The sequence below is a fragment of the Stegostoma tigrinum genome, chromosome 5 (assembly GCF_030684315.1).
Source record: "Stegostoma tigrinum isolate sSteTig4 chromosome 5, sSteTig4.hap1, whole genome shotgun sequence".
NCBI lineage: Eukaryota > Metazoa > Chordata > Chondrichthyes > Orectolobiformes > Stegostomatidae > Stegostoma > Stegostoma tigrinum.
Genome location: NC_081358.1, coordinates 2,826,393 through 2,850,794, shown reverse-complemented (window position 1 = coordinate 2,850,794; position 24,402 = coordinate 2,826,393). Strand labels below are relative to the sequence as shown.

The 24,402-nt window shown below is 40.0% G+C and overlaps 1 protein-coding gene across 2 annotated transcripts; it reads right to left on the bottom strand.

Moving 5' to 3' along the window:
* Nucleotides 1–279: 279 nt before the first annotated feature.
* Nucleotides 280–23,485, bottom strand: nt5c3a (5'-nucleotidase, cytosolic IIIA). Of its 2 annotated transcripts, XM_048528885.2 has the most exons (11): nucleotides 23,289–23,404; nucleotides 17,616–17,676; nucleotides 17,394–17,502; nucleotides 14,084–14,182; nucleotides 9,247–9,316; nucleotides 8,377–8,423; nucleotides 8,211–8,296; nucleotides 7,190–7,279; nucleotides 5,283–5,445; nucleotides 4,779–4,979; nucleotides 280–3,283 (listed from the first exon to the last, which is right to left on the bottom strand). In XM_048528885.2, the coding sequence occupies exons 3-11, from the start codon at nucleotides 17,493–17,495 to the stop codon at nucleotides 3,182–3,184; spliced, it is 960 nt and encodes a 319-aa protein (XP_048384842.1). In that variant the 5' UTR covers nucleotides 17,496–17,502; nucleotides 17,616–17,676; nucleotides 23,289–23,404; the 3' UTR covers nucleotides 280–3,181. The 2 variants fall into 2 exon arrangements, with proteins under 2 accessions (XP_048384842.1, XP_048384841.1); XM_048528884.2 differs by lacking the exons at nucleotides 17,394–17,502; nucleotides 17,616–17,676 and having other exon boundaries at nucleotides 23,289–23,485.
* Nucleotides 23,486–24,402: the final 917 nt, after the last annotated feature.

Below are 24,402 nucleotides of genomic sequence, written 5' to 3'. Positions count from 1 at the left end.
GAGGTGAGACTGGTGTCCGACTTTTGTTTTGGTAATTGCTTGTCTTAACATTCACTTTTGACATTCAGTCCAAAGTTGCAGGCTGCAGTCATGGATCATATAATTGAATGAACTTTAAATAAAGATAAAATCAAAAGTCCACTCCAATCCAACACTGGCATCTCCACATCTGTTAAAGATAGCAGTGGGATATTGGGGGGGGAGGGAGAATGGGGAGGGGGGGGAAGAGAGGGAGGAGGAAGCAGAAAGAGGAGGAAGCAGAAAGAGACCTAAGGCAGGTAAGATTTAAGCTTTTTCATTTATTTCACCAATTTTTTTTTAAAATGCTCAACATTATTCCTGTATGAGGCAATTCACATTCCAGTGTACACAGAACTTTGTCCACTGCCATACTTGCCTGGTCTGGCCTACATGTGATTCCAGACCCGCAGCAATGTGGTTGAGTTTTCACTGCCCTCTGGGCAATAAGTGCTGCCTAGCCAGCTGTGCCCTCATCCCACGAATGAATAAAAAAAGTAATCCAACATTTTGCCTACTGTGAATCTTTGCAGATTCTTTGAATTCTCCTCACGAGCTCTGCTATCTTTGTATCATCTGAAATTTAACTACACTAGGTTCAGTCTCCTCCATTAATAGACAGAAAATTGTTGAAACCTTATCACTAATCCTATGGCACTCCACAATTTACAGCTTGCCAACTTAAAAATGAGCCACTTATCCCAAATAAGTTTTGTTTGTTAGCCCATCCTCAATCCATGATCTATTATCCCAAACAGCACTCTTACCTTTTTGTGACAACTTTTGCAAATCCCACACGCTAAACCTATTGGCTGTTTGTAGCCCACCCTAGTCATTGCAGCCTCAAAACTATACTGTCAAACATGATTTCCCTTTTTCAAAGCCAAGTTGACTGCTTGATATTGCAATTTTCTTTATCCTGCTAATTTTTTTCTGATTCTAGAATTTTCCCAATGACAGATGTCCTATGAACTGGCATTTGTTTCCTGCAGTTTTCCTCCTTCCTTGAACAGAGGTGTTTAAATGTACAGTTTATCAATCTGCTTGGACCCTTTCTGAACCCAGGGAATTTTGGAACATCACAAAGATCCTTTATATTTAATACTTAAGTCCTTTAAGTTTTGAAGGGTTGTGGCAGAAATTGAGATTTTGTGGGAATACTTCAAGTTTTAAAAAAATTGAATTTTTTTTTAAAAAAGGCTTCTTGCAAGTCAATCCTTCTGTTTGAACAGTGTCCTTCTTAAAAAAAGGACTTCCTCAGCAAACTGTCTGCTATGAGTCCAGAGACAACTGTGCATGATTAATGACGACCAGAATGTGCTGAAACATTCAACACCATTTTTTTTTGCTTTCAAGAGTCACCCTAATGGGCAGAAAATGTTTTCTCCTTAGTAAACCTCTGCAGGGATTCTTTTCCTTAATGTTTTTTAAGCTTATTCAGAAAGATTCAATCCATAACTTGAAGTATGGATATTTATGTTAACCAGTTTTTGCATTTTCCATCACTTGGTTTAATAAACCAATAATGACATTCATCGAAGGAATCTGGTTTACAAGATTTATTAATAAAAGTTAGGCATTTGATTCACCATGTTGGTAACTGGGTATTTCTATTTTATGCTGTGACCTGTCGAGTAACAATGCACTCTTCTAGCCTTAGTTATCACAAAGTCACAACCAATGCAGGCCATCAGGTTCAGGATATTTTTCAGCCTTAAGTCCTAGTGATTGTTCTATGTTACTTCATCCATTTGCCCTTTCTTAAAATAAAAATCTGCAATAGAAAATCAAGCTTCAAATTCACACAGGAAATACTTAGGAAGGGGGTGCTGACATGGCCTGTAAGATACAATCTCCATGAAGGGCACTATAATTAGACTGTTGCATCATCGTTCTGTGGCACAGCCTTACTAATTACTGGTGACTTGTGCCAAATCAGAGAGAACTTTGCCAAAACAGGGATAACAAGTGTAGAGCTGGATGAGCACAGCAGGCCAAGCAGCATCAGAGGAGCAGGAAAGCTAATGTTTTGGGCCTAGACCCTTCTTCAGGGTTGGTTTCCTATTGTCATTTCCAGTGACTAGTAACTGCTGCGTAGCCAATCTGGCTTCATTTCTTTAGATCTTGTAGCTGTTTATACAATGGATTCACTTACCAGACCATTTCAGGAGGGTTGTTAGAGTCAACCACATTGTTATAGGTCATGTCACCTTTAGGCTAAACTACTCATGAATGGATTTCCCTTCCAAAAGGAAACTAGTGACTCAAGGATTTTTACAATAACTGTTTCACTGTCAGCATTACCAATGACTAGCTTTCAAGTAAATTTCCACAAACTGGAGGATTTGACCCCTGGCCCTCGATAATCAGTCTAGGGTTTGGGTTACATGTTCACTAGCATCACCACTACAACACTGATGCTTCAGTTTACTACTCTCTGCATAGTTCCCACACTGTCACAACAGTACTGCTCCCTTGGCGTTGATGTCCACGCCCCATGAACTGAAACTCATTTCCTCCCAAACTAAGCTTTCAGCCACCCATTCAGAATGGAGAGTTTGTTACAACAAACTAAGGGCTTTAAGAAACCAGGTTCCAATGTTTGTAAAAACTCTCCCAACTTTAATGTACGGTACAACAATTTCTCTCAGGTACATCATTTTAAAATATGAAAACGACAATGTTCAACAGGCAACACAAGCTGTGACCAAGCACACCAAGAGCATCCTCACTTATCTACAACTACAAAATGTTTGAAAAATAATAAAAAACTGCTTCAGAATGTTTTTTTTTGTATAGAACTTGCATTAGTTGTACACAGGCAATTTAGCCACAGTACATCAAGCTTTCAATACTCCACTCTTAAACAGCATATACTGAAAACTACACATAGATGCTTTGAAATGTTAAAGCCAGAATTTAAACTATTACATCTAGAGGTAGTTTAAAATCTGCTTGTAGCTGACGTGACTGCCAATTTTAGAGGTACTATTCCCTTTATTCACTGCATACACATTTGTGCAAATTTTAAGAATATTTTAAGTTCCAGATGCTGAAGAATGAACAGCATTTTCAACAAGTGGGGCTGTTCAATTACATAATATTAATGTTAAGGTATTTCAGATTTGAGTTCCCACAAGCCTGTACGCGTTCAATGCTCATATCACAGAATTTTCTGGAGGATAGCATTAGTCAAGTCTAACGTCTCTTCTTTAACGAGAACAATATCGTAGGAGTCCATGTACTTTTCCAAGCTTTCTTCCACCTGTACATGTTTAAAAAGATAGATGTTTAGATCTACAAATTCTGGGATATAGATATTAATGTAGCTAATCTTAAGAATCAAAAATTGATTTGTTTGCCATCTAATTACAAGAAATCTGCTCAGATTTTTTTTATTCAAGGTTCTAGTACAGTAAATCAGAGTGAAATAATAAAAGGCTTGCTAGACTACCCCGGTACATCATCTGTATGATAAGTCTATTGAGGTAAATACAGCAAAAACGGGAGAATGGCTAACAAATGTGAAGCTTGCCTAACATAAGCATTCGTTTTCAAAATCAAGCACACAAAAGGGAATACATAAAATTCCACATGTCACTTCCTGGAATTCCACTCCAATTTATATCTGATTCTTTGACAAAAGTAAATATTATTATGGGAAATTACACTACAGATGGTACAGTACTGGCCTGGATACAGGACTGGCTGACAGACAATGTAGAGGGTCAGGATAAATGGGTTCTTCTCTGGATGTCGAACTGTAACTAGTGGGGTACTGCAAGGTTTAGTCCTCAGACCTCTACTATTTACAACCTGTTCAAATGCTCTGCAACCAGAGACAACATGTAACATAGCAAAATTCACAGATGATACTAATAGGTGGAAAAGCACATTGTAATGAGGAGATAGACTAGAATGGGCCAGAATTTAACAGATGGAATCAAGTGTGGACAAGTGCAAGGTTATCCCTATTGTCAGGAAAAATAAAACAGCAAATTATTATTTAAATGGGAAGCAGAATTGAGGAGCATCAGTGCAATATTTGGGTGTCCTTATGCATGAATTACAGAAAGTGGCTATGCAGACCCAATATATAATAACGAATTATTGCAAAAAGACTGGATTATAAAAGTAATGTTGTTACAGTTATGTAAGCCTATGGTGAGACCACATTGGAGTCCTGTGTCCAGTTCTGGTCTCGTTACTAGAGGAAGGATGTGGTAACATTAGAGGCAGTTCACAGGAGGTTCACCAGATTGATTCCAGGGTTGAAAGGGCTGTTGTACGAGGAGCAGTTGAACAGGTTGGGCTCGTACTCGCCGGCATTCAGGAGAATGAGGGGATCTGATTAAGGTATATAAAATGCTAAAGGGATTGATAAGGTGGGGTTGAGCAGTTGTTTCCCCTTTGTGACTGTCTAGAACAAGAGGTCATCGATATACTTTGAGAGGAGGTATGCTCAAAACATATGAGGAGAAACTACTTCTCTGAGGGTTGAGAATCTATGGAACCCAATACCCCAGAGTGCAGTGGGTGCGGAATCAGATTCAAGAAAGAAAAATATGTTTATGATGAAAAGCTAAATAAAGGGCTGAGGGGAATGGATAGGAAAATGGAGTTGAGATCAAGAATAAGATAGCCACAATGATGCTAAGTAGCAGAGCAGGCTCAATGGGCTGAATTGCCTACACATGCTCCTAATTCCTATGGTCCTATGATTCCAATTAACATTAATGACTTGTCATAATATTTCTTACTTTATCATTCAAGAATCCAATCTTGAGAATGCTTTCAACATTTCGAACACCATCTGCCATGGTCAAGTCTCCTAACGAATCACCCAGAAGGATGATGTTACAATTTTCCTTTAGTTGATCGAAGTATTCTGAGCTTCTTATGGCTCCATCGTGTTTATTGTAAACATGGATAAGCTCACCTTTAAAGCCTTTCAGAACACCCTGAAATGAGAAACAAAAAAACTCATGACTGAATGACTTTTTGCTATTGAATAGCTAACACACGTAGCTCATAACATGTTGGACAAGTTACTTTAAGCAATGCCTTCCATCTATTAAAAGTAACTATTACTGTTTAAAAAATGTGGCTCAACAGGTCACAATTAAACATCTTTCGCAAGGGTTATATCAAAGAGACTGTTTCCAAGTGGAGGTATTGTGAAAATAGAAGTTCTTTCTTGCAATGGATTACAAGTTCTTTAAAATACTGTGGATTGTAGAAAAAGAATTCAGACAGCAAAATACCTTTTCATCAAAGTCCATGAAGTTGGAGACTACCTTCACATTCGAATGAAAGACACCAGCCTGAGAAATAACCTCCTCTAGTACATCACCAATACCAGCTGAGAATATGAAGACTGGGACGTTGTGTTCATTCAGCTTATCGAAGAACAGTTCATAACCATCTCTAGAATGGCACAACACATTTAACATACAGTTTAGCAAGCCTTTAAAAAAATTCATGAAGTAGAATAGAGACAAATACAAATTTTATGCTTAAATAACTTACAAATAACAAAAGTAACAAACCGAATTGGCACTCCTTGAAATGTTCTCAGAGGTAATATGAACTGATAATAGGTAACTTGTTAATACTGACACATCAAGGGAACTCCTGGAACTGTGATAATGGGAACTGCAGATGCTGGAGAATCCAAGATAATAAAATGTGAGGCTGGACGAACACAGCAGGCCCAGCAGCATCTCAGGAGCACAAAAACTGATGTTTCGGGCCTAGATCCTTCAGAGAGGGGGGATGGGGAGAGGGTTCTGGAATAAATAGGGAGAGAGGGGGAGGTGGACCGAAGATGGAGAGAAAAGAAGATAGGTGGGGAGGTAGGGAGGGATAGGTCAGTCCAGGGAAGACGGACAGGTCAAGGAGGTGGGATGAGGTTAGTAGGTAGGAGATGGAGGTGCGGCTTGGGGTGGGATGAAGGGATGGGTGAGAGGAAGAACAGGTTAGGGAGGCAGAGACAGGCTGGACTGGTTTTGGGATGCAGTGGGTGGAGGGGACGAACTGGGCTGGTTTTGGGATGCAGTAGGGGAAGAGAAGATTTTGAAGCTGAAGTCCACATTGCCACCCGAAAGTTGCAGGAACAGCAACTCATATTCCACTTGGCAACCCTGCAGCCCAATGGTATCAATGTGGACTTCACCAGCTTCAAAATCTCCCCTTCCCCCACCGCATTCCAAAACCAGCCCAGTTCATCCTCTCCCCCCACTGCACCACACAACCAGCCCAGCTTTCCCCCTCCACCCACTGCATCCCAAAACCAGTCCAACCTGTCTCTGCTTCCCTAACCTGTTCTTCCTCTCACCCATCCCTTCCTCCCACCCCAAGCCACACCTCCATCTCCTACCTACTAACCTCATCCCACCTCCTTGACCTGTCAGTCTTCCTTGGACTGACCTATCCCCTCCCTACCTCCCCACCTTTACTCTCCTCTCCACCTATCTTCTTTTCTCTCCATCTTCGGTCCGCCTCCCCCCCTCTCCCTATTTATTCCAGAACCCTCAGCCCATCCCCCTCTCTGAAGGAGGGTCTAGGCCCGAAACGTCAGCTTTTGTGCTCCTGAGATGCTGCTGGGCCTGCTGTGTTCATCCAGCCTCACATTTTATTAACTCCTGGAACTGTCCAAGTTATTGGCTCTCACTGCTCATTTTCATACTTTAAATATTCTGTGCAGTTATTTAAAGATTTGAAGAAATAGAACTAAGTTTTGAAAATAATTATCACCCATTTAAGGCAGTTGAGGACGTGATCCCCCAAGGGTTGAGTGTCTTTGGAATTTCTTTCCTCAAAAAAGGTAGTACATGCAGAACCTAGATATTTTTAACATAGCTATAGATACCAAAGGTGTGCAGGAATATAGAATTGAGATTAAAATCATATCAGTGATCAACTTATTGAATGGCTCAGCAGGCTCAAAGGTCCAAGTGACCGACTTTCTCTTGTTTGTCATTTGTACACACTGCAGATCATACTGGAGGATCACAACTTTGCTGAATAATTTTTTAAGATAATTACTATTTGTCACTGTATAATAAAAAAATATTCAGGATGCAATGCTTGAACAAGGAGCTTATGTAATTTTAGATTTCTGCACTAGTCACAGACTGCACCCTTCACATCACTGAAATCCTTGCAGTACCTCAGCATCACATCCGATTCCCTCACCACTGCAGCCAGTTTTGCCTTTTCAATACCTTGTTCAATTAGTAAATTGTGGGCTTTGGTCCACCTGCACAAGAAGAGATTTTATTTTGAAAGCTGTTGATACTTACAAGACCAGAAACACAAACATAAACTAGGAAAGAATTCCATTCATATCACTGTAGAGAGATACTTAGTTATGTTATCAAAATTGCACTTGTAAGTAGTGAAACTGTTAGCTCATTTTCAGGCCAGTATCAAGAAAAGTCTTTTAAAATTAGCTTCACCCTTTGTTCCATACATTAACAAATTAAATCAAGGAACTTGTATCGTCTTGGATTTTATAGTTGGCAGTATTCAAGTTGTAGGTCCAATGACTAGTAAACATCTGCAAAATACATTTGAACCATAATGTTAAATGGAGGTTCTCATAGCTAAAGAGCATCAATAAATTTATAAGTGAAAGATACTTTGATCATTAACACAATTCAAAAGAAATAATTTATGTTTAAAAACACCTACCCATTTTCCTTCAACTATGTAAATTTCATATCTACATTTTGACCAGTAACATACTGAAGTCACTGAAGCAGAAGACACCCGAGAATGCCCGAGCTACTGAGGCAATAATTGACACATTATAGGCTAAGTACTGAGTGAACTCCCAGCATTGACTCCGGTTTCTGTGATAAAACTATAGTTTGACTCCAAATTCTGATGTGAACTTGCTTATCACCCACCACCAGTGAAAAGAGCAAAGCAGTAGTCTAATGCCACTAATTGTGGGAAGAAACTCTCATCGTAATGGTTATAAATGCAATGTTCACAGCATTGTCCAAATTCCAATACTAAATAACAAAAAAAAGGCACTTTTGGATATAAAACTTTAATATTATTTTATTGTGATTAGGCAGTCAGTTTTTGTTCACATTTGAAGCCATTCTTTAGTAAAATAATTTGACTAATTATTAGACAACCATTTTTTCAGGTTCACCATTTATCGAAACGTAAAGACTTACCATTCAACCATGAAAGGGTACTTGTCCTCAGCACTAAGAGCAGGGTCAACTTCAATTGGATAGTATTTATTTCTAATTTGGAGCAACTGCAAGAAAGAAATATACAAATGAAAACTGAAAGCATGACATGCAAGAAATTTTGTTGTTGTTATTGTTGAAACAATACCTTTTTCCTACAGTCCTCTGAGATTAACTTACAGTTGTCAATAATATCTGTTAAAAAAGGAATAAAAATTAATGTTCAACCAAATATATTGTAGAGTTTAAGCGTTATTAAGTAGATATAAAGTAGTTATGTGGTCTAACTGTGTGGAGTTAATGTTTGTTTAGTAATGTTCAATTTTGCACAGGTGATTAAGAACGTTAGTTACCGTGAATGGGCAACCAATACTGCTGTAATGTAATATATTAATCAGTAAGCTGTGCCATTCAAATCAAGGGAGCTTATAAAAACTTGCGGTCAGCTTGCTGTTCTTAGCAATGCAATAGTAGGACCCCAGCAGTTTGCAACTCCAGAGTGAAAAATAAAAAAATTCAATGGATCCCTTTGGCCTAAGTCACAATGATATCAGACAGTCACAAGTTGACTTTAAGGGCAAAATCTCTAAAAAGGAAATGATTTAAAACATTAAATAGGAAAAAACCCAGCTTGTATACACAGAACATTTGAACAGAGGATGAAAGAATTACAAGTCTGATGTGTCAGACAAACGGCAAACCCGAGAAACTCCAAAGCATGTCATAATACGCATTGGCAAATTAGAAGCATTCATCAGTAAATATGGAGCTGCTATATGATCTTATTGGTTGATTCCACACTGGGTTAACCATCTCCTCAGAAACAAAAATTCAAATAAGACAATGGTATCAATAAAGCCACTTTGAAAATGTGACAGGAAATTAAGGATGCATTTCAGTAAAAGCTCAGCATTCTAGTGATAGGTTTGATTTTTGTTGGCACAAGTCTTCTGCTTCCCAGCAATGTGAAGGCATCAATTCAAATGGCCACAATTCTGTATTACATCAGAGTACCTACTGTGACAAGTAGGACACCTTTTCCCATTATGGAAGAACTTGCTTAGTGTCATGTCAAAATCTGTGATTATCTGTCAAACATGAAAAGCATAGGTCACAATTAATATTGTAATTTTTAGCAGTTTTCATTCTCTAAAAGACAGTTAATAGCATTAAAGTTAAGTTATTGTAATAAGTTACCATCAATGCAAGCACCTTTTCCAATTGGTGTAATTATCATTGAAAGACAGCTACATTTGTAATGTATTTCATATTACCAGATGTCTAAGTGCTTTACAACTGATTAAGCACCTTTTGAAATAGTCACTGTAATAATAAAGTATTAGGTCAAAGTATTCATACAGTACCACTGACTATCACTTGAATCCAGACACCCTACTTTATTTGTTTTTGGATTAAAGTATTGAAGAAATATATCACTATGGGACAATAAAATGGACAACTCTTAAGCCTTTTACACCTTACTGGTGGCTAAATTGTGAATTAGAACTTCAGAATACAGAGACTGCATGGTTCATTGTTTAATTTGTATCTGGTCTCCATTTGAACTTATGACACTAACAGTAAAGGGAATATGCCCGTACAAGTTTGTGATGTAATATTCACAAAGTTATGAAACAAAATGCACTATAACATTCTACAAAATGCTTTACATTGAGAAAAATTGTATTTCTGTAATCTTTGCTAAATATTATTCATTTTATTGAACTTGTGTCTATAACAATATTAAAGTCAGTTTGAGATTTTCCAGATGGAATGCAAATACTTGACACGTATTGAAGTGCTTCACATACTGTCAAAGTGATGCAGAAAATTCAGGCCAACATATATTTGCCAGATGGTTTTCCTGTTACCCGCTAAATTTCTAATTCTATTTGAAACTTACTACAGTATCTACTTCCACAGACCTTTCAGGCAGTGCAGTCCCCAGATTATTCAATGGATAAGTATATTCTCATTTAAGCAATTGTCTTAAATCTATTCAGAGATAGCAGCAACAGCAGATGCTGGAGAATCTGAGATAACAAGGCGTGGAGCTGGATGAACATAGCAGGCCAAGCAGAGGAACAGGAAGGCTGACGTTTCGGACCTAGACCCTTCTTCAGAAAATTCTCGGTCCAAAACATCAGCTTTCCTGCTTCTCTGATGCTGCTTGGCCAGCTGTGTTCATCCAGCTCTACACCTTGTTGTCTTACATCTATGCTCGTTGATTAGTGCCTATCCTGACAGCAAAAACAGTTTCTCACCAAAGCTTAAAAATGTACTCAGCTAATTGCAAGCTGTTCTCTGAAGTGCTCTGCTGCTAGTTGTTTGTATAAAACTGTCCCTTTACTTGACTACCGGTGATGGAATCTTACTGATACTAGGTTGCGCTCCCTCACTCTTCTCCTACTTCCCCTTTCCTGAACAATGGAACATATTGAATATTAAAAGCAACTATGTGAAAGCAGTGTTGTATTGACCTAGATCCATGATATATCAGAATTAAATTGTTTAGATACTTGCAGTTCACCAGGTTTTGAAGTTTCAGAGCAAAACTCTCAGTACATTTCCTGTTTGGAAACCCGAAGTACACAAAAATCAATGCAGTTGTTAGGATTTACATACTTGAAAGAAGTAGATAGTGTGTGCATATTTTTAATAAATAGGATCAGGGTTTAAAAAAGTCAAGAGCAGTGCACAGTTAGCATGAGCAAGAGAGCAAAGTCAAATTGAGTGTTAACTCATACCACTTCAATTTCTTCAGGAAGTTCTCAATAACGACAAGTAGGTTGTAGAAAAGTAATAACAGTCATGTTAACAAAGTGTGGGGCTGATGAACACAGCAGGCCAAGAAGCATCTCAGGAGCACAAAAGCTGACGTTTCGGGCCTAGACCCTTCATCAGAGAGGGGGATGGGGAGAGTGAACTGGAATAAATAGGGAGAGAGGGGGAGGCGGACCGAAGATGGAGAGAAAAGAAGATAGGTGGAGAGGAGAGTACAGGTGGGGAGGTAGGGAGGGGATAGGTCAGACTTGGGAAGACGGACAGGTCAAGGAGGTGGGATGAGGTGGTAGGTAGGAAATGGAGGTGCGGCTTGAGGTGGGAGGAAGGGATGGGTGAGAGGAAGAACAGGTTAGGGAAGGGGAGACAGGCTGGGCTGGTTATGGGATGCAGTGGGGGGGAGGGGAAGAACTGGGCTGGTTTTGGGATGCAGTGGGGGAAGGGGAGATTTTGAAGCTTGTGAAGTCCACATTGATACCATTGGGCTGCAGGGTTCCCAAGTGGAATATGAGTTGCTGTTCTTGCAACCTTCGGGTGGGTTTCATTGTGGCACTGCAGGAGGCCCATGATGGACATGTCGTCTGAGGAATGGGAGGGGAGTTAAAATGGTTCATGACTGGGAGGTGCAGTTGTTTGTTGCAAACCAAGCGGAGGTGTTCTGCAAAGTGGTCCCCAAGCCTCCGGTTGGTTTCCCCAATGTAGAGGAAGCCACACCGGGTACCAATTCCTCCACCTCCGCCACATCTGCTCCCAGGATGAGGCATTCCACTCCCGCAGATCCCAGATGTCCACGTTCTTCAAGGACCGCAACTTTCCCTCTGCAGCGGTCGAGAACGCCCTTGACCGCGTCTTCCACATTTCCCGCAACACATCCCTCACACCCCGCCCCCGCCACAACTGCCCCCAGAGGATCCCCCTCGTTCTCACATACCACCCCACCAACCTCCGGATACAACGCATCATCCTCCGACACTTTCGTCATCTACAATCCGACCCCACCACCCAAGCTATTTTTCCATCCCCACCCTTGTCTGCCTTCCGGAGAGACCACTCTCTCCGTGACTGCCTTGTTCGCTCCACACTGCCCTCCAACCCCACTACACCTGGCACCTTCTCCTGCAACCGCAGGAAGTGCTACACTTGCCCCCACAACCTCACCCCTACCCCAGGCCCCAAGATGACCTTCCATATCAAGCAGATGTTCACCCCGCACATCTGCCAATGTGGTATATTGTATCCATTGTACCCGGTGTGGCTTCCTCTACATTGGGGAAAACCAAGCAGAGGCTTGGGGACTGCTTTGCAGAACACCTCCGCTCAGTTTGCAACAAACAACTGCACCTCCCAGTCATGAACCATTTTAACTCCCCCTCCCATTCCTCAGACAACATGTCCATCATGGGCCTCCTGCAGTGCCACAATGATGCCACCCGAGGGAGTTGCTGTTCTTGCAACATATTCCGCTTGGGAACCCTGCAACCCAATGGTATCAAAGTGGACTTCACAAGCTTCAAGATCTCCCCTTCCCCCACTGCATCCCAAAACCAGCCCAGTTCTTCCCCTCCCCCCACTGCATCCCATTACCAGCCCAGCCTGTCTCCACTTCCCTAACCTGTCCTTCCTCTCACCCATCTCTTCCTCCCACCTCAAGCCGCACCTCCATTTGCTACCTACCACCTCATCCCGCCTCCTTGACCTGTCCGTCTTCCCTAGACTGACCTATCCTCTCCCTACCTCCTCACCTATACTCTCCTCTCCACCTATCTTCTTTTCTCTCCATCTTCGGTCCACCTCCCCCTCTCCCTATTTATTCCAGTTCCCTCTCCCCATTCCCCTCTCTGAAGGAGGGTCTTGGCCCGAAACGTCAGCTTTTGTGCTCCTGAGATGCTGCTTGGCCTGCTGTGTTCATCCAGCTCCATACTGTTATCTTGGATTCTTCAGCATCTACAGTTCCCATTATCACTAATAACAGTCATGTACTAGCTACACGATTTTCAAAGAATGCAGGGAATAAAAGTAAAAGATTTTGCTACTCTAGCCTAACTTATTTACATAAAAGATTTAGTACACCAAAGCAATCTATTATATTCTGCCATACCAAACAGAACTCTTAGTTGTAGTTGAAGTGTTACTGTAAAGGCAATAGTTGAAGATAGTTGGGAGCAGAGTAAGGAAATATAATTAACACTATTTACTTGTGTGACAGGCAAAGACTGTTTGGACTAATGTCAGTTCTCTGCAGTAACTTAAGAGACTTGCAAGCTATTTAGATAAATACATGAATAGAAAATGTTTGGAGGGATATGGGCCACATGCAAGCAGGTGAGACTAGTTTAGTTTGGGATTATGGTCAGCATGGACTGGGTGGACCAAGGGGTCTGTTTCCATGCTGTGACTCCATATAACAATTTATAACTACCTCACACAAAGTACTTACTGCCAATGAAGCACTTTTAAGCATTGTCACTGGTGTCATGTGGGAAACAATTTGCACACAGCATGCTTTTTCAATCAGCAAGATAATGCATGTAAATTATGTACAGATTACAGACACTCAGGAGTTAAAGGCTGAAAAAAGACTTGATTGGTATATCTGTGTCAAAGTTTCTCTTGTTAACATTTAGCACCAGGCATACTGTGACTTAAGATAACAGTGTGGAGCTGGATGAGCACAGCAGGCCAAACAGCATCTTAGGAGCACAAAAGCAGACGTTTCAGGCCTAGACCCTTCATTAGAAAAATGATTTTTCTGATGAAGGGTCTAGACCTGAAAGGTCAGCTTTTGTGCTCCTAAGATGCTGCTTAGCCTGCTGTGTTCATCCAGCTCCACACTTTGTTATCTTGGATTCTCCAGCATCTGCAGTTCCTATTATCTCTCATACTGTGAGCTGAAATACCTTCTACTTTGTGTAGGATGTGGCTCAAAGTGGCATTAACATTTATAAATGATGGTGCTATATATCAGAAAAAGAAAACTCTCAAATTTTAGTGTTCCGTTTGGAAAGTGAGGTTAAATTTTGCAGCTGTATTCCCAGATTCCCTCAATTTTACCCTTTATTACAGATGTTTCTTACCTGAAGTTTGGAAGCTCCTCCTTTGATAAGGCCACATATGATTTGTTCTACCCGTTCGGGGTCCTTAACGTAGACATTTTTTTTCTGGAATTCTGGCATCTGTTGAATGGAGGGATATTTATAATGAATACTGCAAGTACTTGACAGAGCATGACTTACATAAATATTATTTACAGTTTTGTTATTTGTATAAAATATTTGATTTCTTCAAATTTGAAGAAATTTTTTTAAAATGCATTCACAGGATAAGGGCATTGTTGGCTAGGCAGCATTTATTGCTTATCCCTAATTGCTCAGAGTCAACCACATTGCTTTGGGTAAGGAGTCACATGTAGGTCAAACCAGGTAAGGATGTTTCCTTTCCTAAAACCAGATGGGTTATCCCCAACGAACGACAATGGATTCATGGCCATCATTAGGCTCTTAATTCCAGATTTTTTTTTAAAAAAAGACTTAATTCAAATTCCACCACCTGCCACAATGGGATTCGAACATGGATCCCCAGAACATTATCTTGGTCTCTGAATTAACAGTGGTGACGATTCTATTAAATCACTACCTCCACAAGGTGTCTGTTTTGTAACCTTCCACTTATTGATTACGTTGTAGCAAAGTGGAATGAACATTGTTCAGGTATGCAAGTCAATGTGACACTTCAACATAGCAATACATAGAATTACAAAAAGCTGATCATTGAGGAACACTTCACATTATGATCAAAATAAATCTCTACTTGTGGTTAAACACCAGTCGTGGGGTTGACTTAATATAAAAAGTTGGGAAACCAACGAATTAGAAGTGTGCATATTTTATTTGAAATTAACTATGCTATATATATCTAGACTAACATTCACACTGACCAATGATCACGTTTGAAATCAATTCCAGTCCCTAAAATACCATCAGGTTTTTTTAAACAAAGTTCCAAACAAAAGCAAAGTCAGATGGTGCCAAATTCATTAATCTCAAGGAAATCTTACCACTTCCAAGCAACTGGAGATAGCAATAGTTTGTACTGTATTTCCAAACAAGGGAATTTATGATAGTTTTAAAGTTGATCATACACAATGATTATCCATCAATCTCCTCCCAATCTTATACTTCAAGACAAATAAATTACAGGTAAAAATTAAAGACCACCTGACACTTTTGACATTCATCAGATCGTGCACATAGCTAACATACCCCGCCATATGTTTGCACAATATTCGTGATATCTGTTGAATTCCCACTATGTTCACACTTTTGTGTCACTAGACACACTGCAAAAATTACTGCAGGGAAAAAAGCTCGCTTCAGTTAGTAACATCTTTCCTGAGTACGTTGATAATATTTGAATCCCCACACTAGTACTTCAGCATACAGTCTAGGGTGACACTCCAGAACTATATTGAAACTGCTACAGTGTCAAAATACCATCCTTCTTTTGGGATAAACTAGGACCATATCCAGGTGTTCGATATGCTGACATTTCACAGCATTACTTGAAAAGCAGCAAATTCTCCATGGTCTGTCAAATGACAAAAAACCCAAAAGCCTCAAATAGCGCATTCATCCTAACGTAGAACATCACTCTTTACACTCATCGGACATAGCACCTCAGTATGCTTGCAATGTTACAAAACAATTTACAAGCGTAATGGTGCCCCAACTCTTACAAATTAAAAGCCACTAACGAGAAAAGGTCATTTAGGTACACTGATTTCAGGACTAAGTTTCACCTACAATACAATTCAAAATCACAAACTAAGTTACAAACAACGATTCAACAATTGACGATAAACAGAGTAGCATTTAATCAAGTCACAACTTTATCAACATAGATACTGGACAGTTTTTAAGAGCTGCCCATCAAAATCTGCAGAGAAAGCAGACAGCGGATAATTCAGGATTGTGCTGCTCAGGAAGGAGAGACAGAGGGGAAAGGACAGTCAATCAAAAAATAGTAAGAGCCAAGTAGTGGTTTATAAAAACATGAGGGGTACAGATAAGTTGAATGGCAGGTGCCTTTTTTCTAGGGTGGGGATTTCAAGACTAGGTGGCATATTTTTAAAGGTGGGAGGAGAAAGATTTTAAAAAGGTACAAGCGGTAATTTTACACAGTGGTTCATGTGTGGAATGAACTTCTAGAGGAATTGGTGGATGTGGGTGACAGTTGGATAAGTACATGAATAAGTAGTGTTTGGAGGGATACGGACCAAGCACAGGCAGATGGCACTAGTCTAGTTTGGGATTACGGTCAACATGATAAGGCACAAGAATCAAGAGAAAAGTGATGGCATGAAGGTGATGAAAATACAGTAATTAGGTTCATGGCTCATGGAAAAGTTCAGAGGATCAATCAACAACAAAAAATAGCAGGCAGAGAGGCCAGCTGGCATCATGTTTTGACGAAGGGTCTCCATTCACCCACCAGATCAAACCTAAGCTCCTCAGTTATGTATTCAGAGAATGGAGCCACTGTCCCCAAATCAGTGCTTAGGACACAGATCTGCAGATATCAGACTGCTCTGCAAAGGACAGGTTTGTGTACGATAAATCAATGTACGTTTCTCTTCACCCAGATGTTACTTTTGTGATTAAAATATACCGGAGTGGGTTTGTAACATCACAAAGAACATTCTATAAATAGATATATTTTAGGGTAACAGTAATTCCAACTGTAACCCTACACTCCAGCACTGAATGTTTGCGACTGCTACCATTTATAAAGTTCCTATCTGACTGTCAGTTCTTTGAAAGCAGCTTTCATGTAGTTGGATACTTGAGCAACATTGTTTGTCTAAGTTTAAGTTTGACAGCAGACTTTAGATCCGGACTACAGATTTATTAAAAATGTGCTGCATAAATACTTTTTTGGAAAATACATTATTACAAAGATCGGATTATCGATTTACAACTAGTTAATCAACAGATCAAACCACCTTTGCATGCAAGTATAACAGTTGAGACGGAGAGACTTGCTGCAATTTTTCCAGCTAAAATATCCAGAAAACATTCCTCCAAGACTAGCAACCGTGTATCTATTGACTGCTTTTGATGGAAAGCCAAGGGCAGTAAGCCGATCCAAGCTTGGCACAGCCATCCTTCATAACCTCTACACTATTCTAGTGACTTTGGTAATTATCAGGCTTGCCTCCCCAGGACAAGAAAGCACCCTAAAAAATACATACACTGCTTTAGAAAACTGATTTTGTACCATATTCTCATTGTTCTAGAAAACTGATATTAAGCAATTATTGAGGTGTTGCTGCACAAAAACAAGCAGCCTTGCAGGTGAAAATGGATTTTTGTTTTGTTCAGTAGATACCTGTGTGTGTAGTGCAGCACATTTTCTCCTCATTAACCCTTGACTCAGTCCTGCAGCCACGACAGCGGTGCCCAACAACATCCAGAGCCACAGTACTTGCATAAAACAGCTAACAGAGAAATAACCAATTAAATTACTTCCTTAAAAAACCTTTCAGGTCTAAGCTCAAATTGCAGAAATCTCAATTGTGTGCAAAAGCACTTATACCTGCAAATGCTTTACCTGCAAGTGGTTTACAACACAAGTTGAACACAGGTTTCTATCAGGCTGTCCTTGCTGCAATCTGCAGAAGTGATAGGAAAGATTTTGTTGATTATCAAAGCCTTTATATAAACACAGCCTAAAATAGCAGAACCAATCACTTTAATGCAGTGCCATGATACCACAAATAGAAGGGTGTGAGAAAAAGTCAGTAAGGATTTCAGTTTAACAGCTTTGTGTCTGAAACAAACTTGACATTTTAAGCTACAAATAGCTCAGTTAATTGGGGTAAAATCCAAAACATTTTTGAATATGAAGCGTCCCATAATCTGGACAGATTTAAACAGCTCAAAGTAAAACTGCTGAGTTTAAAGAAACTGAAAACACCTTGCATATTTTGTAAAATCAATGCTATATTATCAGCTGCATTTTAAGCCTAATCAACAATTTGCTTTGCTTTTCTATATTTCTTTCCAGTGCTCAAGTTATACTTTTATAGTTGGGGGGAAAAAAGAACAAAATATTCACAATTTTGTGTTCAGTTTCCCCCCCTCCAATCCAGTTTACTTGGAATTTCTACTTATTCTGATTATATATCATAAAAACCAAGTCAATACCACAAAACAATTAGCTAATCATACAGATCCAAAAACTTTTATAGAAAGCATAAATGTTTCAAAGTCCAGTTTAAAAATTACAATGACAAATTTTATTGCTGAGTCTTTTGATGTCTTAAGATCCCTATTTTTAAAAAATATTTCAGTTTTCAAGAAGTATAGTTAGGAATTCAATCTGTGTCTTGGGAATAAATTGCATGTGTTATGAAACAGAACAATAATGCAGCACACTCACTAGGTGAAAATCAACATTCTATATCTTCGGGAGCTACTCCAACAGTTAGCTGTGAAAGACTGTTTCTGTTGGTATACTGGAAAATAATCTACCTGCAAAACCTATCATTGCCAAAGAATATTCAACACAGTCGAAAGGCAGGATTTGCTGACTAACAGGTTTTAATTTTTGAATTTTGCATAACCTAACGACAATATCCATGTTCCAAAGCAGAATTTTTAAGTATGAATCATCTTTCAAAAAGTTTACACAGCAGTAAAATTTAAAATGTGTTTAAAAAACGACTACTACAAGTTGCCGTTTATTCCATTATAGTGCCACCTTCAATTGGAAAACACTCAGCATTCTTTGAACTAGGTGCTAAATATTCTTCTATCATCTGTTCAGCAAAAACTGTATTTAAAAAGTGGGAGGGGTGGTATTAGTGATTAACAAGTACATTCCAGGCAAGAAACAGGACTCGCATGCGAAATCATATTTGAACAGTAGGCTACCTTGAAAGATAACGTAATCTGAGTGAAGACATTTTTTCCAAAGATGGTTGTTACTTACAAATAAAGAAGTAATAAATGTTGCATTTGGTACATGGATATTGTTGATGTGTTTTAATTTTTGACCTTTGCAACATCCCTGTCTATTGTGGACATTGCAATATCAATCAAAGGCAAAGAATGCTCAATCTGGTTGTTTTCCAGCATTCTAACAGAAACACTTTTTCCACGGTTGATTGTTTTACTGGAGGAGCTCCAAGATATTGCTTATCAATTTTCACCTTGTATGTTCGTGCTGCAATGTTGGTCTGTTTTGTAACACATGATCAAGGAGATTTGAAGAAAGAATTTATTCAGCGAGGGTTAGGGAAAAAAAATGTGCAATTACATTGTTTGATGTTATCTACTGGCCATAAACTAATAGGAAGGATCTACAGGAAAATATTAGGCAGTGTAGAAAAAGTAAAAATGATTATATAGTACTTTTAATAGAAATCTTTAATTATCCAAATACAGACCAGGATTGTGATTATTTAAAAAGGGAGTCCTAGAGGGTGTTCAGAAAATTTTTCTACAGCTGTGTGCTTCCAGTCCAGTGAGAAAGGAGGTAGGCCTGGTTCTTGGTGGTGACATGGACCAAATGGGTCAGGATCAGAGAAGTGCTTCAGACAATAATCTCTGTGCATTATAAGGTTCACACTTAATATGGAAAAGAACAACAGTCTAAGAATAATTAACTGGAGATAAGTCAGTTTCAACAGGGTAAGAAAGAATCTGGGTTGCATCAGCTGGAGTAAAAGACCAGGAGAAATGGTAACTGACCAATTGGCTGTCCTCAAAGATAAGATAATCCGGCACAGTCAAGATATGTTCCCTCAATATGGTAAGGTACAGTAAGCAAAGCCACAGCTCCCTGGATGACAAAATTAAGTTCAAGTATCAAAAGTGCGCTAATGGAAAGTGTTAGCAAGAAAATACAATTGACAACCAGAAAAAAAGAGAAGGTTCAAGGGGAGGTGAATAAAGGTATGAAAAGCAAAGAGGGAGTTTGAAAACATACTGGCAATCAACACAAAAGGAAATCCCAAAGTTTTTCATAGGCTTACAAGAGTTAAGAGTTGTAAAAAGAGTAGGTCAATTCATATACCAAAGGAGGTTTTTTGCATGGAGGCAGGGCCATAGTTGAGGTATTAAACAAATACTTTGCATCTGCTTTTATCAAGGATGATGATGCAGAAACAAGTGGTGAATAGATGTTCTGGTGGCATTTAAAGTTTACGATGGAGAAAAGTAAAATGATTCAGTTCGGCTGGAAGAACAATGCAAAAAAATCTAAAGGATTGCAAGTGTATTGGGACCTAAATGCAAATGTGCATTTAAAATGACAGGACAAGTCGAGAGTACAGTTAACAGAAAATAACAGTATCCAGGGCTTTATTAACTGGGATAGAGTGCAAATGCCTGGAGGTTATGCTGAACTCATACAAGACTGTAGTACTGCATCCAGTTCTGGATGCTAAGACATTTTCTGCACTGCCTGAAACTATTCAGGTGGATGGCTCCTGGGATAAGTAACAGTAAAGATAGATTAGTCCAGTTAAGACCGTTTTCAAAGCAGTAAAAGTGGCTAAGAGGTGAATTGGTAGAGCTATTTAAAATCATGGGATGTGCCTGGGCAGAGTACATTGGGTAAAAAAAAGTGTTTCCCTTCTGAAGTGGGCTGAGATTTAAAGTAATTGGTAAAAGAAACAAAAAAGTGACATGAGGAAGGAATAAAGAACTGATGCTGGAGTCAGAGATAACAGTGTGGAACTGGAGGAACACAGCAGACCATGCAGCATCAGAGTAGGAAAGCTGACATTTTGACTGAAAATGTCAGCTTTCCTACACATCTGATGCTGCCTGGCCTGCTTCATTCCTCCAGCTTCACAGTCATCAGTGACTTAAGGAAAACTTGTTCATGCACCAAACGATTAAAATCTGGAATGTAAAGCACAAGACTGCAACAAGATGGGCTCAATTAAAGCATTCAAAAGGGAGTTGGACTAACAACTGGAAAGAAAATGTGCAGTATTATAGGGAAAAGGCCAGGGAATTGCTCAAAGTGAAATACTTATTTGGACAGCTAGTGCAGACAAGATGGGCTGTATGACCTTCTGTATTGTAATAGTGCTGATTACAATACTAATTCAAATGACATGCCTCATCTGTAATTATCTTGTGATGACTGTGTTTAATGTTTTAATAAAGGACCATACAATCTTTCATAATGTTTTCATCTGTTTTTTGTTTCAAGACACGATTGCAATTAGTCACTCTCATCCGTTACAACAAAGAATGTTTAGCTGAGATAATTATGCAATCTAACTCAAAACACGCATCTCTATTCCTTTATCATTGCTGAGGTAAAGTCCAGGAACTCCAAACCCAACAACATTGTGGAAGTACTTTATTATGGACTGGAATTTTGCATGCAACTTTCTGTAAAACTATTGCAAATTTCCTGCAGTAGTTTTTCAGAACTGAATTGTGAAGTAACCTTTCTAAATTACACAACATGCATTTTGTGTTGTCACATAATTTAAAGTTCAATGCTATTACATTATGACAATTTCTTTCATTATTGGTACTATTTTCTGCCCTTTTCCTGTGTTTACACAGCTTCTAATATTTAGTCATTAAAATATAAAAAGTTTTGGATGAGCACATAAAGCAAACATTAATAAAAACAAAATTGCTGTATTAAAGGCAGGCACTGAATATTCTGCCCAGCCACAGCCATAAGCGTGAGATGAAAGGAGTGGAGGAGACGGAAAGAAAAATAACTACTTCTATGCACAAATTAAGGCGGCAATCACATAAGAGCTCCTGTAGTATCAACAAATGTACAAATATCTTTAGAAAATTTAGATGTCAATTTCACAGGAATATGGATTACCTGTAACCAGCTATGTCATTATATGTTGTTAATTATATTACTACTATCTCATCATTAGCAGCTGCTTACAATCTGAAGTGATTTATAAGGTTATTTTGAGAAATATCTTCACTAATCATCACTACAACTGTATCAGTACTAGCATTGTCTGTTGGTAGTTCAATCCAATTTGCTGTTTGAATATTCAATGAACTGTAACACGGATCTGAATAGAAACAGAAAATAGGTGGAGTAGGCCAGAGGTAATGGGAACTGCAAATGCTGGAGAATCTGAGATAACAAACTGTGGGGCTGGATGAACACAACAGGCCAAGCAGCATCTTCGGAAGCACACATCTTGGGAACACTTAGGCGTCGGCCATTCGGCCCTTCACGTGAACGGTCAGAAGACATAGTCCATAAAGGACGATAAGCAGACACCATAACGGGTGCTCCTGAGATGCTGCTTGGCCTGCTGTGTTCATCCAGCCTCACATTTTATTACCATAACGGGAACTGGTTACATAAAGTTTGAAACGTACTACTCCTGAAACTAGGGACAAGGCACAAAGGCAGGTCTTGGTGAACTAGCACAAACAGTGTGGTGTTTAAAGCTACAACATCTGTGTCATTCTGCACCGCACACTGGCAACCTAGGTGGCTGGCCTTTTCACGGTAGTTTAAGCGAACGTCTGTCTCTAGTAAAACAGCACACTTACAAACCAAAATCAATCACGTCCAGTCCTGCTCAGTGTGCGCCAGGACAGCTGACCCAGCTTGCTGCCGGGGAAGTGGGCACCTAGGCACAGCTAATAAAATGTAAGGCTGGATGAACACAGCAGACCAAACAGCATCTCAGGAGCACAAAAGCTGACGTTTCGGGCCTAGACCCTTCATCAGAGAGCTCTGATGAAGGGTCTAGGCCCGAAACGTCAGCTTTTGTGCTCCTGAGATGCTGCTTGGCCTGCTGTGTTCATCCAGCTCCACACTTTGTTATCCTGGATTCTCCAGCATCTGCAGTTCCCATTGTCTCTCTTACACCTGGACACAGCTGCCGTACTCCCTGGGGCAGGGGTCACAGAGCGAAGTTCTAACTTATACCCACCCAGGGCGGAAGTCGTCTGAACAGCCTTCCAGCTACCAACTCGGGGGTCGTCTGACCCACCCCCGCCGCCACCTCCCTGCGCCCACCTTTTCCCAGTGACGGGACTGTCTCACTTGCCTCACACCCAGAGGCTTCTCCTGGACTGGAAAAGGTGGCTGCTTTCCGGCAGCGATGTGCGGGTTGGCTTTTGTGAGGTGGCTGTACTTCCCCGCCGCCAAACCCAGGCACCTAGCCCACCTTTGTGACTTGGGCAGCAGCTGGAGCCTTCACCCAGGCGCCGGGCAAACACCAAGTGCCGGACCCCACTCACCCTTACAGCGCACACTCACCATCTCGATGATCTTGGTCTTGCGGCCTGCTTTTTTCTTCATGGTGAAGATGTATTGCGCTAACACGGCACCTCCAAACAGCACACACACGCCAGCTCCAGCCACTGCACCAAACTTGACCACCGCCACTCGATCCATCGTCAGAGCTAGGCGCGGCCTACCGACAACCACCACAACCCCACCCACCCTGCCGGAGCACTACGCCTGCGCAGAACTAACTTTGCCTCGACGACGACCAGTGCGCCTGCTCGGACACTGCCCTGACTGTCGGCACCGCGCCTGCGTATTCTTCCAGTAGACCTACAAATATTATCGCTTCACCCCATTCCTTATCATTTGAATATGCGTCTGTCACACCCAGACGCAGAAATCATGGGACATACGAAAAATAAATTGCTGCAGTAATTTAGCAAGTCTGGCAACATCGAGGGGGAGAAAACAAAGTTAACGATTTGAGTTCAGTGACCTCTTCAAAAGAGATGCTGTCAGACTTGCTGAGTTTCTCTAGCAATTCCTTTTTGTGTGTTTCGGAACTCCAGCATCCGCAGTTTTTAATTTAGAGAAATGCTTGGCCGATGCAATAATCTTGTTTCTGTTCTTCTTATTACCAGGCCATGCCCCGCCTTCTTTAACCGTACCTTCTCAATACTCCTCATTATTTTACCTTTTCAAAGTTCACCAATTAACTCACCAACCATAAAAGTCCTAAAAAAAATGTCCATTGTTGGCATCAGATTATAAATATTGCACAATATCTATGCAGCATAGGTTATGAATATTAATGAGATACCATGCTGTCAGTTTGTGTGTCCTGCATATGATGTTATTGCAATAAACCAAAAAGTACAAGTTTTATTTTAACAGCATTGTAATCCCGGTAAAGTGCCTCATTAGATAGTTGCAAGTGATTATACATATTTTATTAACTATAGGCTCTCCTTAACACGTTCAGTGGTGAAAGCGATAAATGTTGAAGGTGGTGGAGAGTATTCTCATTACCGGACCAAGAGCAAATCCGTTGCCATATTTTACTAACAGGCCTCATTAACAACCTACCCAACAGTAGCTGGCCACCTAATTAACCCAGTTTAGTCACATGATGTATCCAATACAA

Coding starts and splice junctions, on each gene's coding strand:
- nt5c3a (XM_048528884.2), bottom strand. CDS start 23,426: ATGGATCGAGTGGCGGTGGTCAAGTTTGGTGCAGTGGCTGGAGCTGGC. Junction 4,980..5,282: donor TCATGGACTTTGATGAAAAG/GTATTTTGCTGT, acceptor TTCTCATTTCAG/GGTGTTCTGAAAGGCTTTAA. Junction 3,284..4,778: donor TTGGATTCTTGAATGATAAA/GTAAGAAATATT, acceptor AAACATGTACAG/GTGGAAGAAAGCTTGGAAAA.